Source organism: Solanum lycopersicum, chromosome 6, assembly GCF_036512215.1.
Source record: "Solanum lycopersicum chromosome 6, SLM_r2.1".
NCBI classification, from domain to species: Eukaryota; Viridiplantae; Streptophyta; class Magnoliopsida; order Solanales; family Solanaceae; genus Solanum; species Solanum lycopersicum.
Genome location: NC_090805.1, coordinates 37,816,836 through 37,830,797, shown reverse-complemented (window position 1 = coordinate 37,830,797; position 13,962 = coordinate 37,816,836). Strand labels below are relative to the sequence as shown.

General features: G+C 35.7%; 1 protein-coding gene across 1 annotated transcript; it reads left to right on the top strand.

Annotated features, from left to right (window-relative positions):
* The first annotated feature begins 368 nt into the window (after window positions 1-368).
* On the top strand, window positions 369-12,955 carry LOC101254496 (putative ABC1 protein At2g40090). The gene is made up of 12 exons (XM_004240896.5): window positions 369-704; window positions 1,717-1,871; window positions 2,013-2,138; window positions 2,280-2,375; window positions 2,456-2,556; window positions 6,328-6,364; window positions 7,896-8,114; window positions 9,240-9,351; window positions 10,920-11,011; window positions 11,096-11,275; window positions 11,754-11,867; window positions 12,440-12,955. The coding sequence occupies exons 1-12, from the start codon at window positions 521-523 to the stop codon at window positions 12,638-12,640; spliced, it is 1,617 nt and encodes a 538-aa protein (XP_004240944.1). The 5' UTR covers window positions 369-520; the 3' UTR covers window positions 12,641-12,955.
* Window positions 12,956-13,962: the final 1,007 nt, after the last annotated feature.

Genomic DNA, 13,962 nt, shown 5'->3' with positions numbered 1-13,962 from the left:
ACATTGTCAAACTTTTTATCACTAAATTTATCAAGAATAAAACTTCAAGATTCATCATTTCAGCCTAGAACAAAGAGACAGTGACATTCTAATCTCAATGAAAATTTTCATAGACACTTATATAAATAAAATCACTAACATAAATATTTTTGTCTTAAAAATTTTTGCTCTCATAAATAAATTCTGATGAAAACTTATATTTAAATTATTTATACTAATAATATATTATATATGTATAACAACAAACATATGTATATAATTTATCAGTTCGATTTAATCATTTCAAAAATAAAACTAAATCAAATAGTTAAAATTTTAAAGTCAAATCAAATTCAAATAAAATCAATTTTTTTTTTAATCTAAAGGGTGAACGGGAAGTTAGGCTGAGGACAAAAATGCGTAAAAGTAGGTGGGCTACGTTGGTAATAGAATATAGGAGAAGGGGTAGTAGCATTTACCTTCTCCATTTCTCTACCTTGTTCGTCAAAATCCAAATCCTCCAGGAGGGGTCGGAAAAATAATGGCTGGCAGGTCTATGTGGCGCGCCACAACCAAGCTGTTAGTGGCCACCACCACCCTTGGTGGTGGAGCAGCGGCGGCCACAATTGCCAGCTCCGACGACCCAGCCATGGCCCTTAAGCTTTGCACAAATGTCCCTCTCCGTCTCTATCGCGATTCCGTCACTGCTGCCACCATTGCCTTCGGTATGCTAACCTGAGAATCTATCCTTTTTAATGTTTTTCCCCTGCTTGTAGCCATGGCTAGAAAAGTACAACTTTATTTATATTAATCGATTCTGGATCTTTATATTTTTCTCTCTATAATTGTAACTTAGTTTAGACATGTGGTCTTTTGAAAATTCGAACCCCTGTTAGTTTATGAATGGTGCTTGATCAGTTGATGTAATGTTTAAGAACATGGGACTCTTAGTTTCACTTTTATCCAATTTTGGTATGATCTTGTTGAGCTGATTATTTTTGTGGGGCTAAAGTGCTTTGTCCCTTGCAACATTGGCCTAGTCATGGACAATAATTTATTGAGTCTTGCATATTGAAGGTCAGAAATTCTGTCAAACTGAATCAAAACGAATGGTGATTATATAAATGAGCTTGTTGAGGACATGACCTCAGGAGAGTTTGGAGGTCACAGATTTGGGTAGAGGGTTAGTTGGTAGTTGAAGATTCTCTCGTTTTCTGCAGGATATGCTTGATAGTCGTACTTGGACCTTATTTTTTACCTGTTGTATTAGCATTTCATAGTTTCTTGTTCTTAAATTTCAGTTATCACTTGTGCTTTTTGTTCTTTGGTTATCACATTAATTTGTTGTCATTACTGTTTTTTTGTTGTATGTTGTTGTACTGCTCTGCATTTCACACTATTTTGTTGTTGTTAATGCCATCATTTTTGCATTCCTTTTCAAACTGCTTGGAAATGCTTTACTTTAAGCTGAGGGTATCTATCTATTCAATTCAAAATGCTCACCTATTGAATCAAGCTAATAAGGCCAAAATCACAATGCTCGCTTAAAACTTATTCTACTTATTAAAAGCAGTACAGAACAGAGGTGTTGTTCTTATTTCTGTGTTGTGCCATTACTGAGTAATGTTAGGGAAGTTTTTGTGTTCCTAATACTGCCCCTTTATGTGATAATATAGGATTTTTTAAAACGAGAAGTGCTTTTTAATATACTAAGAGATGATCCATACTTGTTGTTAGATTATGAATATTCACTCTGGGGACTGCCAGAAGGTAGTGCAGAGAGAGCAAAAGCCAAACATGAAGTTCACATGAGGGGTGCACGCAGGCTAGAAGAACTTTGTTTCAGAAATGGTGGAATTTATATTAAGCTTGGTCAACATTTAGGACAGCTGGTTTGCAACTTCTCTCCTTAGGTTATTGTATAGATAATTGTGTCATATTTATATTTGTTCAAGGCACAAGGAGACTCTCGCTTCTACAAGTAACTGCCCAATACTTTGGGCTTATCCAACTTGACCTTTGTTTTTTCTCAGGAGTACTTAGTACCTGAAGAGTATGTACGTATTATGAGGGAATCAATGTTAAATAGATGTCCTCATTCTTCTTATGATCAAGTGCATGAAGTTGTGAAGAAAGAGCTTGGAGGTGCACCTGATGAAGTATGTCTTAATTTATTGGATTCTCCTCAAAAGCAATGATTTGGTTTAACATAAAGTCAATTTGATGAATATATGGCTTATATATCCTTGGACTTAGTTGCATTGTTGCGCGATCAACTGAATTAGAACTTTTGTCTACAGATCTTTGATGAATTTGATCCGATACCAATAGCAAGTGCTTCTCTTGCTCAAGTCCACGTTGCTCGAACGCGTGATGGGCAAAAAGTTGCTGTCAAGGTCCTAAATGTTGATATTGTTATAAATTGGTAGTGGAGAATTTTCCAAAACTTATAGCACTCTTATTTTGCTAATTGCAGGTTCAGCACACACATATGACAGATACTGCTGCAGCAGATTATGCAACTGTGGAGTTGATAGTGAACACATTGCATCGATTTTTTCCTTCCTTTGATTACAGGTTAGAAATATTCTCCTTTTCACCAAGTTCGATAAACTTCTAAAAAGTTTTTCCAGAGAGAGTATTTCTTTTGTAACTTGAAATTCTAGAAACAGTGAGGGATGGTTCAAAACTCGGTGGATAATGTTCCCTATAATTACTTTTCCCCAAGAGAGTATTATGAACTTAGCATCATGTACATCAATCACTCGATAGCAATCTACTACTCAATCCCAAATTAGTTGTGGTCTGTCATCTGAATCCTTTCATATGTATTCTACTTTATTAGGTCCATCTCACCAATATTTTTAAAAAAGGGTAGTGTTTTCGTCTCAAACTTTTCTCTATATGGACATGCAGGTCTCTCTTTAGAATAAAGTCTCTTGAGAAATACTTGACCTAATGTAACTGTAACAACAACAACTAGCCACTCTTTATTTGCAATACGGATCCTTTGTTCTGTTATGTTGTATGGTTTGCTAAGTCCGCATCATTTTGAGAGGCTTAAGGTCTGTTAGAAGATGTTTTCTTTGTGATTTTAGATTCACTGTGTCCCTTCTAACGCCTTCAACTACGTAGTATATGGTTTTCAGATGTCTTCTCTCATTTAATCTTTGATGCATGCTAGTTCCACCCTCTATAAGATGCAATCTAGTTGTACATTCATCCTAACCTGTGCATTTATGTGACGTTTATCTTGTTAATACGTTACGGCCTTATAGGCCTAACATTCGCACCTCAAAACAACATTTTTGGCCTTAATACTGATTTGTTGACCTGCCTTTCACTTAGTTAGGTGTCTGTATATCGCATTGCATTTCCATATCACATTACTGCTGTCGCTCTTATTTCACTTGTTACATTGTCATATCATGCCATGAATTGTCTACATATAGGCACCACAGTCCCATTATATCTCTTTTCGTCTTCATTCGTCTTAAGGAGCTAAATTCACCAAATATATTATGCCTTTCAGCTCCTCCATTTCAACTTATCTTTAGTTCGTATTACTTTTTTATATCATGTCATTTTCTTGAAAATTCAAACATAGATTCAATATTGTCTTTATTTAGGTACCATAATCCTAGTAAGACTCACTTTATGTTCATCTTCCTATTATCTAAGTTTATCATTACGTATTTTTTCCTATGAATACTTTTACTTTTTACTAGGGGTGTCAATTGTCAAATGGGGGGGTTGGGTTGAAATTGGAGATATTAAAATGGGTTGAAATAGAATTCGGGTTGAGTCATGACCGATCCAAGTTTACTTTGGGCTTAAAATCGAGTTGAGTCGTGACCTACCCAATTTGACCCGCTTAATTTTAACATATATTTAACTTTTAGAACCAAATTTCAACTTAAGAAGATAAAAAAAAAGGTTACAAATGGACAAATAAATTTTTCCCTTCTTAATGTGCATGTCATTGTTGTCGCGCCTCGAGCTACCCATGAGACGCGGACACGGGACCTAGGACCATAAGTGATCCCAAGCTAACCCTGCTTGCATGATCATGAACATACTAAAGATAATAAACTGATACGGAAGTTAAACCATAATTAAAATGAAAAATATGGGGAATACCCGTATACTATAACTGAGATATTTGAAAAGCTGATGAGTTTAATATAAAGAAAATATTAACTTAATACTAAGCTGAAACTAGCTATGTCTGAAATAAGTCTCTAACTGACTAGAAATGATGGGACAAGCCCCAACTAAGTCTAGAAAAAGTGAAACTACAAGACTGAAATGAACTCATGAATCTTGTCCTCGGAGAATGAGGATTCACCACTGATTCTGCTGAACTGGAGATCAAGAATCGATCTAAGCGTGACCTGGATGCTGAAAACCTGAACCTACATCACGAGAAGATGTAGTGCACGTATGCGTTAGTACTCGGAAGGTACTGAGCATGTAGGATAGAATAAAGCTGAAATAAAACATAACTGAACAAGCACAAAAGCAACTATAATATTCTGAACGTTACATACTGAATTTTGAGCTAACTGGATGTAATGACCAAATTTATGACATGCTGAGACTGAATACTAACTGGACTGTAAATATGGTCAATGCAATAGAGCCTGACTGAACTGTGGGAGTTACTAATAACTGATAATAAAACCACATGAGCTAAATGTGTAGTTCAATGTATACGCCCCATCGAGAGGACCCAATATGCCCTGCCAGAGGTATAGGCATGTTGACGTGATCACTAAACTGATGCCCACAGAGGGGACTTACAATCTACTTGGCTAGTAGTTCTGGGAGTATTTGGGTACGCTAAACCCTAGTCCAACTCAGTATTATGCTACTCCCAATGAATTAAGTGATTAACATATTGTGATTGAATTTATGTAATACTGGATAGCTCAAAACTGAACATGCAACAATTAATCTAATAATAATACATTAATAACTGAGTCATGTATAACTGAAGTACCGAAATATCTGACCTAGCATGTGTAGTTCAACAATTAAAGAAATAGATAGCTAGGTTCTGAAATTCATGCGATAGCCTGAGTAATAACATGGTAATCTGATTTGGAACATATAACTAACTTATTCATGATATTCTGTTGAAGTTCTAGAAACCTTAGGGGAATCAAAAATTTGATTGAAAACTAGGGACCCAATGAGTGAAAGGAACCCACTAGTGAAATACCACAAACCTGGTGATGAAATCCACGGAGAAATCTTTTAATTTCAGGGCTGCAACCGATGGAACCTTGATGCGTTCTTGAATTAGGGTTCTTGACCTTTTTCTCCTTTCTTGCTTCTAATTTTCTAAGTTTTAATTAATGATTTGACTTAGGTAAGTTTTAATTATGTTTCTAGGCTTAAACTGAATTAAACCTCATAATTTAGGGTCTAAACGATGTAGCTTAGGGGTTAAACGAAATAGGAAAAGACCCCTAAATTAACTGCGTCGGAGTGATCGACGGACCTGGTCCACGGACCGTGGTCCTAAATACGGTCCGTAGGTCCTGGCCGTCGTCTTGGACCAAGATTCGACGGACCTGGTCCATGGAGCGTTGTCCTATCTACTGTTCGTCCTGTTCCTTCGTCGTTTGGTTCAGAGAGTGGGTTTATGGACCATGATCAACGGACCGTGGTCCCACCTACGGTCCGTCTTGTTCCTTCGTCGTTTGGTTCAGAGAATGGGTTTATGGACCATGATCGACGGACTTGGTCCACGGACCGTGGTCCTACCTACGATCCGTATGTCCTGGTTGTCGTTTGGGATCTTTGAGTTTTCTGTGGACCAAGATCGACGGACCGTGGTCTTCACTACGATCCGTAGATGGCACCTGCACTTCTGGAAAATCTGAATTTTGGTTTATCTAGGGTATGGGTTGTTACAATTGTCTTCCACGGGCTACAGGCTATATATGTTAGCTTCCAAGTCTAGGTCCACCAAATTGTCAGTTGCATATTACTTTTCTGTTTTTCCACTCTAGTTTCTCAATTCACATGATCACATCGAGGATATGCAACGAGCCAATGTTCCAATACCAATCTGAATTTGAGTCATTTGTGTGTGTGTGCATGTGTGTATTGTGTAAACCAATATCTACCATCTTCTGTAGATATACAATACTGTGACATTTTTCCTTTAATTGTATATAGAAATATAGTATATTGCATTTATCAGATTTGTGCTTCAAAGTAAAAACTAAACCTTTAATTCTAAATGGGTTCAGGAATACTCATGATGCAATGTCTAGTTCCTATTTAATTTACTCTGGTCTAGCTTTGGTTTCTGATCCAACCTTTTGAAGAATGCAGGTGGTTGATTGCTGAAGTTCGTGAAAGTATACCTAAGGTAGCTACTGAAACTCAGTCATATTGTCCTAGTATCAATTTTTGACTGCTCTCCATTTCACTTATCCATGATGGGTGCTCAATTCTGTGAGCACTCCATGTTTCTACGACAGACTTTTTATTAAGTTTCCAACTTTTCTTGTGTCTTCTAGCTCCTTTGATCTCGATGTCGTCTAAACTTGCATCTTGAGAAAGCATTGAGAACCCTTGTCCCCATGTGCTGGAATTTTTTTGTTTCTTGAACATTTTGGTGCGGTCATTAATACCTATATACATATGATTGTTCCTTTTCAAAGTCATATATTTGTGGGAGACTTTTATATTTTTGTACAGATTGTACACGGGATTTCCCTTCTCCTGTACATACGGAGGAAGTATTCTCCTAGCTGGTTCTTGTTTCAGTGTTTAAAATTTCTCCACATTGAAAAGAAAATTTTCTTTGGTAGGTCCCCCTTAAAGTAAATTAGAGACACTTGAATAGAGTTTTGAAAACTTTTTTTTGGAAAAAAGTTTGTGGATGCAGCGGATGTGTTTTGATATCTATAGCTTCCTTGAAGATTTGTGATTTTTTTGTCCGCGAGAGTCTTTTAAAAAGATTTTCGAGGAAATTGTCAAAGCATAACTACTTATTTTTCATAAGCAAAAGATAACTCTCTCAAATCACAAATAAATTATACAAAACAGTTTGTTAGAGCTTTTTGCAAAATAAGCTTCTGTAAACTTATTCAATGTACTTCTCTAATATATGTCCTAAAAACTTTAACTATCAGTTGAAATGCTTAGAGTTTTAACATTCTGAAAGTAGGCATAATCCTTGAAATTACCAGATGCATGACAATCTTATGCAAAACATATTAGTAGTTAATAACGATTAAAATTTTGTAAGCGGAGAATGCGAGTCAATTTTGTCTGCAAATATGGTTTTTTAAATATCACTGTGTTTCTTTAAGAGATTACAGATTAAATTAATCGAAATTGTATTTCACTTATTCCCTGAAAGTTGTCAGAGAACATCCATTTTCATGTTTTAATGTTATAAATATATGAGATTTCATTCTCATCTTAAGAGGTCTTGAACTTTCATAGACCAAGCCGATGCTGTACTTTTCTTTCTACCACCTGCTTGCACAAAAGTTAATTTAGCATGTAATCATGGAATAGTTTACCATTCATAGATGCAAGGAAAGCTTGCAACATGTAGAATATGTTGTGATGGTATATGAACATAGGACACTTCTTTAGTCTGTTTGGTGATTGCAGATTATATCTACAAGTGGCAGAAACCATCTTGTTTTCTGCCACTAATTTCTCTTAAGCTTGCTCTTTTAATTTTCTTATACTTATAGTCAATAATCTTCTTTATACATTATTAAGAAATGTTCAAGATTTGTTTCCACTTTCAAGGTACTGCTGTTCATTAATTTCTGTATTTGGGGGCATTATTTTCTTTTATTGTGATATTTATGCTTGTCATACATTTTATTTTCACTATTGACATGACAAAATTTGATAAGTTATATGATGTCTATCAGGAACTAGATTTCTTGGTTGAGGCCAAAAACAGCATAAAATGTATGGATAACTTTCGGAAGCTGTCTCCTCATATTGCAGACTACGTTTATGCACCAAAGGTGTATTGGAATTTAAGCACTTCAAAGCTGTTAACCATGGAATATATGGAGGCTGCACAAGTAAATGACTTGAAGAGCATTCAAAGGCTTGGAATTCAGCCAAGTGATGTTGTAAAGTTGGTAAGTTGTTTACTTCAACATTAAGACATCATGTGCTAAGTTGCTCGGACTCTTCACTTTTGGTGCCGAATCTGTGTTGATACGACATGGGTGTGGGTGTGGGATCCGTGTACGATTTAGTCAACAGATTTTGGGTACTTTTACCATAATTGATGGGGAAACCTGGATAATATTTGAATGATTTCGGTTATCAATGCAAAAGCAAAGGTGAAATTGAAGAAAATGGAATACCTTTTATATAGAAATTCCTATATCACTCCTTTCCCTTTAATCTCCTTCCCGGATTCTCCTCGAATTCTCCATATAATATCTCCTAATTTAGGATTTATACCTCTATTCTTAGATATTTTAATCATTTTTAGGCTAATACCCGCACCCGTATTCATACATAGATCCATGTCGCGTAATCTTGAAATTTAGACCATGAAAAATCCGACCTCTAGATTTACACCCGTATCGTACAACCGCACCCGAGTCCGAGCAACTTAGATTCTGTGATAATGACAAGCTTTCATAGTATCCTTGGTTAAGGAGGTTTATAGCTTTTATTTTTGGTATATGCAATATGGATATTGGTCATGTTTTTTTTAATGCTTAATGTCCCAAGGTTATAGCCCACCTTATCAGCAGGGGCGGAACCAAGTGGGGGAAGGGGGTTCATCGGGAAAAAATAACACTGTATATAGAAGGTTAAAATTATGTTTGTGTATCTATATAGTAGATGTTGATCCTAGAGTGTGTTTACTTCTTCAAATTCTGAAACCCCCTTGTGAAATCCTGGCTCCACCACTGCTTATCTATTCCAATGTTCAAATAGGTGAGTTAGAGAATGAGTGAGTTTAGCTTCAACAGGTACCTGTGTATTGACTTTGTCACTCATTTAGGCTATCATGCTATTTCACATTGTAGCCTTACTGGGGTATTTCATGACTTGAGTCGAGGACCATGCTGGTCAATCATTACTCAACATTGAACATTCCATTTGATTTCTGTTGTTTTTGCATAGATGTCCATGTCATGACATTCTTTCAAAAAATGTGAATCAATAGGTGTTAGTTTCTGTGATATAGTTTTATACTTATCAATTGTAGTGACAATTAAATGATCATTATACCACTTATGTAGGTTAGTGAGACTTTTGCGCAAATGATGTTCAAACATGGTTTTGTGCATTGTGATCCACATGCTGCAAACCTGCTAGTCCGCCCTTTGCCTTCTGGTCGTAGGAGCATATTTGGTAATTCTTTCATCTCTATCGTGTTAATATTTTTTGTTTCTTGATGGAGTTGGATGGTAAAACTTGCTGTCTATTCAAGGAATTTCAAGTTAAATTTCGATATTGCTGAAAGTTGACTTTTCTTTTTGCTTTAGTGGAAAATCTGTAATTCAATTATCCCATGTTGAAACTTGAAATATCTTATATGTATCATGAGGCAAATTGCTCGCAGTTGTTGGTTTATATCAGTTACACCACCAACCATACCTCAGGTAAATAATTTTCTGTTTTCTGTGTCTGCCTGCATATAGGTTAGGGAGTTGAAACTATGTCAATTTGATGCACGTGAGCCATCTTGAAGGATGGAAATAAGGTGGCATGGATGGGTGTACTGTAGGGGGGGCCTATCTCCACCCACCGGTCACCACTGCTTATTGCAGATATTTCACCTAATGAAAATACAATTCTTATAGGTCAAGATATAGTTAGAATGAGAAGCTAAATATGGTTCCATTTGGATTTGGTTGTGGGATTTGTTTAGAAGAATTAATCTTGGATTTGGTTTCCAGAAACAATTGTGTGTTTGGATTTAGTATAAAAACGATTTGGATTTGAAAAATGTTTGTATTTAGGTTTGTGTCATAAAACTTCTGAAAAATTATTACTGGAGGTGTTGGTTAAAATTCATGAGAAATATCATCTGAACATTTTCATGTGCAACCAACTTAGGCAAAAAGCAGAAGAGAATCTTTTTGTTGACCATATGAAATGAATAGAAGGGGAGGGAAGGGGAAAGGGACTGCCTGGCCATAAAGTCTGGACAATCAGTAGGACTAATTAGCAAAAGAGCACTTAATAAATGTAGGGAGCTACATGGAAAACAAGAGTTTCTTTTTTTTTTTTTTCATTTGGGGGTGGGTGGATCAAATTTCTGGAAATAAATAACCATACCCAAAGTCAGTTGTTGAGCGGATGCCCAAAACCTGAGCAATCCTAATACCAAAGTAGGTTGGTCAAGCCCCAAAAAATGGTTGTGTTTGTTCAAAAGCCTTTTGAATAACTTGGAGGTAAGTTAAAAGGAAGAAAAAGAACAGCGAAAAGAGGGTCTTGATCCTGATGTTTTTAGTTTGTTTATGGAGCATAATTCTTGTTCCAACTTGAACTTGAATAAATGATGTAGGTGCACCTGAATAGGAACTCTTTAACCTTCTTGGTTGTTGATTTTAAAATCTCTTGTATGTGGTTGCATCCTTTTTGTCCTTTCAGTAGTTTAGTAAAACACTTAAATCTTACATAAAAGATTGTGTATTTTCATGCATGTATGCCATCTATTTTCTTGACACCTGCCCTGAAAGTGTTCGGGTTAGGAGCATTTCCAACTTGGGATCCAAAAGTCTTCTTTTGCTTCAGTAATGGGCAAGGTGGTTCTTCAGAATCTACTCTCCTGTTGTGTTCTAATCGTCTTTCCACTTTTCTAGTTAGTCCTGAGATGAACACATCTACCAGTTGCCAAAATATTTGAATGTTTTCTTGAGCAATGAAGATGACATTCTGTAATTTCTTTCTCTAATATTTATCCACTTGCATAGGAAGGAGAAAACCTCAGTTGATACTTTTGGACCATGGTTTATACAAAGAACTTGATTACAATACCAGAATAAACTATGCTGCACTGTGGAAGGTGATTTTCAAATCCTTGCTAAGTTGTACATTCAGCTATTGGTTTACTCGTTCTATTAACATTAAAATCCGGTATGTACTGCAGGCTTTGGTATATTCTGATGCAGATGGGATAAAGGAAAACTGTGTAAAACTGGGTGCTGGAGACGATCTTTACGCATTGTTTGCTGGGATTCTCACAATGAGGCCTTGGAATAAAGTGATAGATTCTTCAGTTGATCATCTTGTTGTCAAAGGCACAGACGGTGACCGTTCAGAATTGCAGGTGACTTATTCTATGATAGTGTGGAGCTAAGTTAATATTATGAATCTGCTAAGCATCTTGTCCTAGATTCAGGGAGAGTGCTTATTTCTCCGTAGCTTCATTATCTAGCAATTATTTTCTATAATTCCTTTTACTTTTTCTGGATAGTCTACATGGAGTATTTTCAGAAGTTCTGGGAAGTATAATGTGTTTCAGAGAGATCTGTCATGAGCAGGCTGATCATTTAGCTTTAGCTGTGTTTTGTGGGGTAACATTATAAAGTATCATGTAATTTCTTTTGGCTGTGCTCCTCATGTGTTGGGTCTATGTTGAAACATAAAAAGAAGAGAAAATGATTTGTGACAGAGAAGTCTTTATTTTACCTTGTAAATAACTAATTCTTTTATATTTAACTTTTCCTAGTAAGTTTGCTCTCAATGAAGGTTTGGATTACTTCTAATTTCATTTGCTTTTGTCAACTATTTATGTTGTCATGCAGATGTATGCTTCTCAATATTTTCCACAAATCACTGAACTTCTGAGGAGATTGCCCCGGGTTATTCTTCTAATGCTCAAGACGAACGACTGCTTACGAGCAGTTAATGGGTCATTGGTATGAGTTTATTTTTGCTACAATTCATATGGTTATACTAGCATGAAAATCTTACAAACTCTGAGAACCCTCTTTTCTTGGATTTGTCCACCAACTTATTCAAATAAGATATTTGATGCTTGTGGACCCTTATTTTTTTGACATTTAGTTAACTGTCCAGTGTCCACCGTCCTGAGTCAGCAAATAGAGGAAAAACTTCCTGCTGTTATACAAAAGGTTTATTTTTTTCTTTATTTCTTATTTATGATATGATCAATTCCATTCCCCAAAATCCTGAGCCCAATATGGCATGTTTTCACTTTGTTCCTTGGTGAGGAGTAAGAGGTGGAAGATCCCGACCTCTAAGCAATTCCCTGCCTTGTCTTCCCAAAAGATTTTATTTCAGTCATAACAGTTGCGAAACATTGAAGTATCCAAAATAGCTGGTTTTTGAGTTACTAATAGGTGAAAGTATTTGTTCCATTCCTGTTCTTGTTGGTGGTCCTGTATGTCACATGAAGCATCTTGTGAATTATTTGTAACGCGACTTGAGCAATGATCAACTGATATTTCTTTCATTCTTCATCAAACAGATTCAAGGGCCTTCTCTTGAGTCATTCTTAATCATTGGAAGGGTTTCATCTGAAGCGGTTCTTGAGTCTATGTTGTTGCAAAAGAGATCATTATTATCTTGGATCAATTTTTGGATACAGAAGATCTTGTTGGAAGGCCGGGTTTGCGTAATGCACATAGCAGTGTGGCTTTTACAACTTCAGAAAGCATTGACATTGTGAAAGCAAGTATACTTCCAATTTTATTGGATGTCCACTAACATAGTGAAAGCAACTAACAATCAGGAGATGTTTGATATGGAATTTTGTTCAAAACTTTCTATAGAAGGTGGATTCATTAATTTTATTTTATTTTTGCAATTCTTTTGTAATATGCTGCATTTACAAATTTTTAAGCAGAATGAACCTCTTAGACTAGGCTAGGGAAGCAAAAATGTTTATTTGGTTGTGAATCATCCTAGGATATTAATGGTATGTTAGCCATAAATTGTGCAATTTCTTTTATGGCAGACTTTTTATCTATCAACTTTTGGAGAATCGCGTTTCGATTACAAACAAGCTTTCAATTCTTGTTCCAAATTTAAGTATATTAGGGGTTGACATTTACTTGAACGATTGCTGATAGTAAAAGTGATACCAGGTTGATTTTCCTCAAGTCACATTATTATACAACCTTCATAAATTTCTCACTTATCCTAGTGAGATTTTACTTTTATCTATCCATCTATAAATTGTCATACTGAGTTAGCATTCCATGTGTAACAAAATGTGTTGAGAAGATGATCTCCAACTTATAATTATAATTTGAATTTCGAATCTAGAGTGAGATCCATCTCGAGAAATTCTCTTATACTCATCCTTTTATGTCATGAATCATACTCTTGAAAGACATGTTAACACCTATATCTCAACTAATAACAAACACCCAATGTCCACAACGGTAACACAATCTCTTTCTATACTTGCAAACCAAAAAAGCAACACCCAGTACCTTTTCAAGAATCAATCTTGAATGAAAATTTTGCAACATACCAATAATCCTCCTTCACCTAGTACCCAAGTCCTGCTTCTAAAGTCAGTTATATTGTACAATCCACCATAAACATACACCAAAATTAATAATACTAACTAGTCTTGTGTAAAGAAAAAGATCCTTAAAGAAGGTGTAAAATAAATATGTGATTGAAGTGTTATATTGGAATACATACAAGTGCAGAAATATTGAGATATTAAATGTGGCAAGGAAAGGTAGTTGAGAATTTTAGATACCTCCATAATCTGCCCCATCCGTGTACTGCTTCTCTTGCAATTAATTACTGCAATAATTAAACAGTTGCCATTTTCCTCATTTCATTTTCCCATTTGGTACAACATTCAACAAACACATTAATGACAAGTGTAAACAGTAGCTCACAAAGACTTTCTCTTTCACCCTTATTTCAATTTTGGTCTTGGTCTGATTTTAAAAGAGTAATTGCTTTCTGAATTCAAATTTAATTTCATTTATGCTTCCTACTTACACTTTAGCAATGAGTATTTGTGAC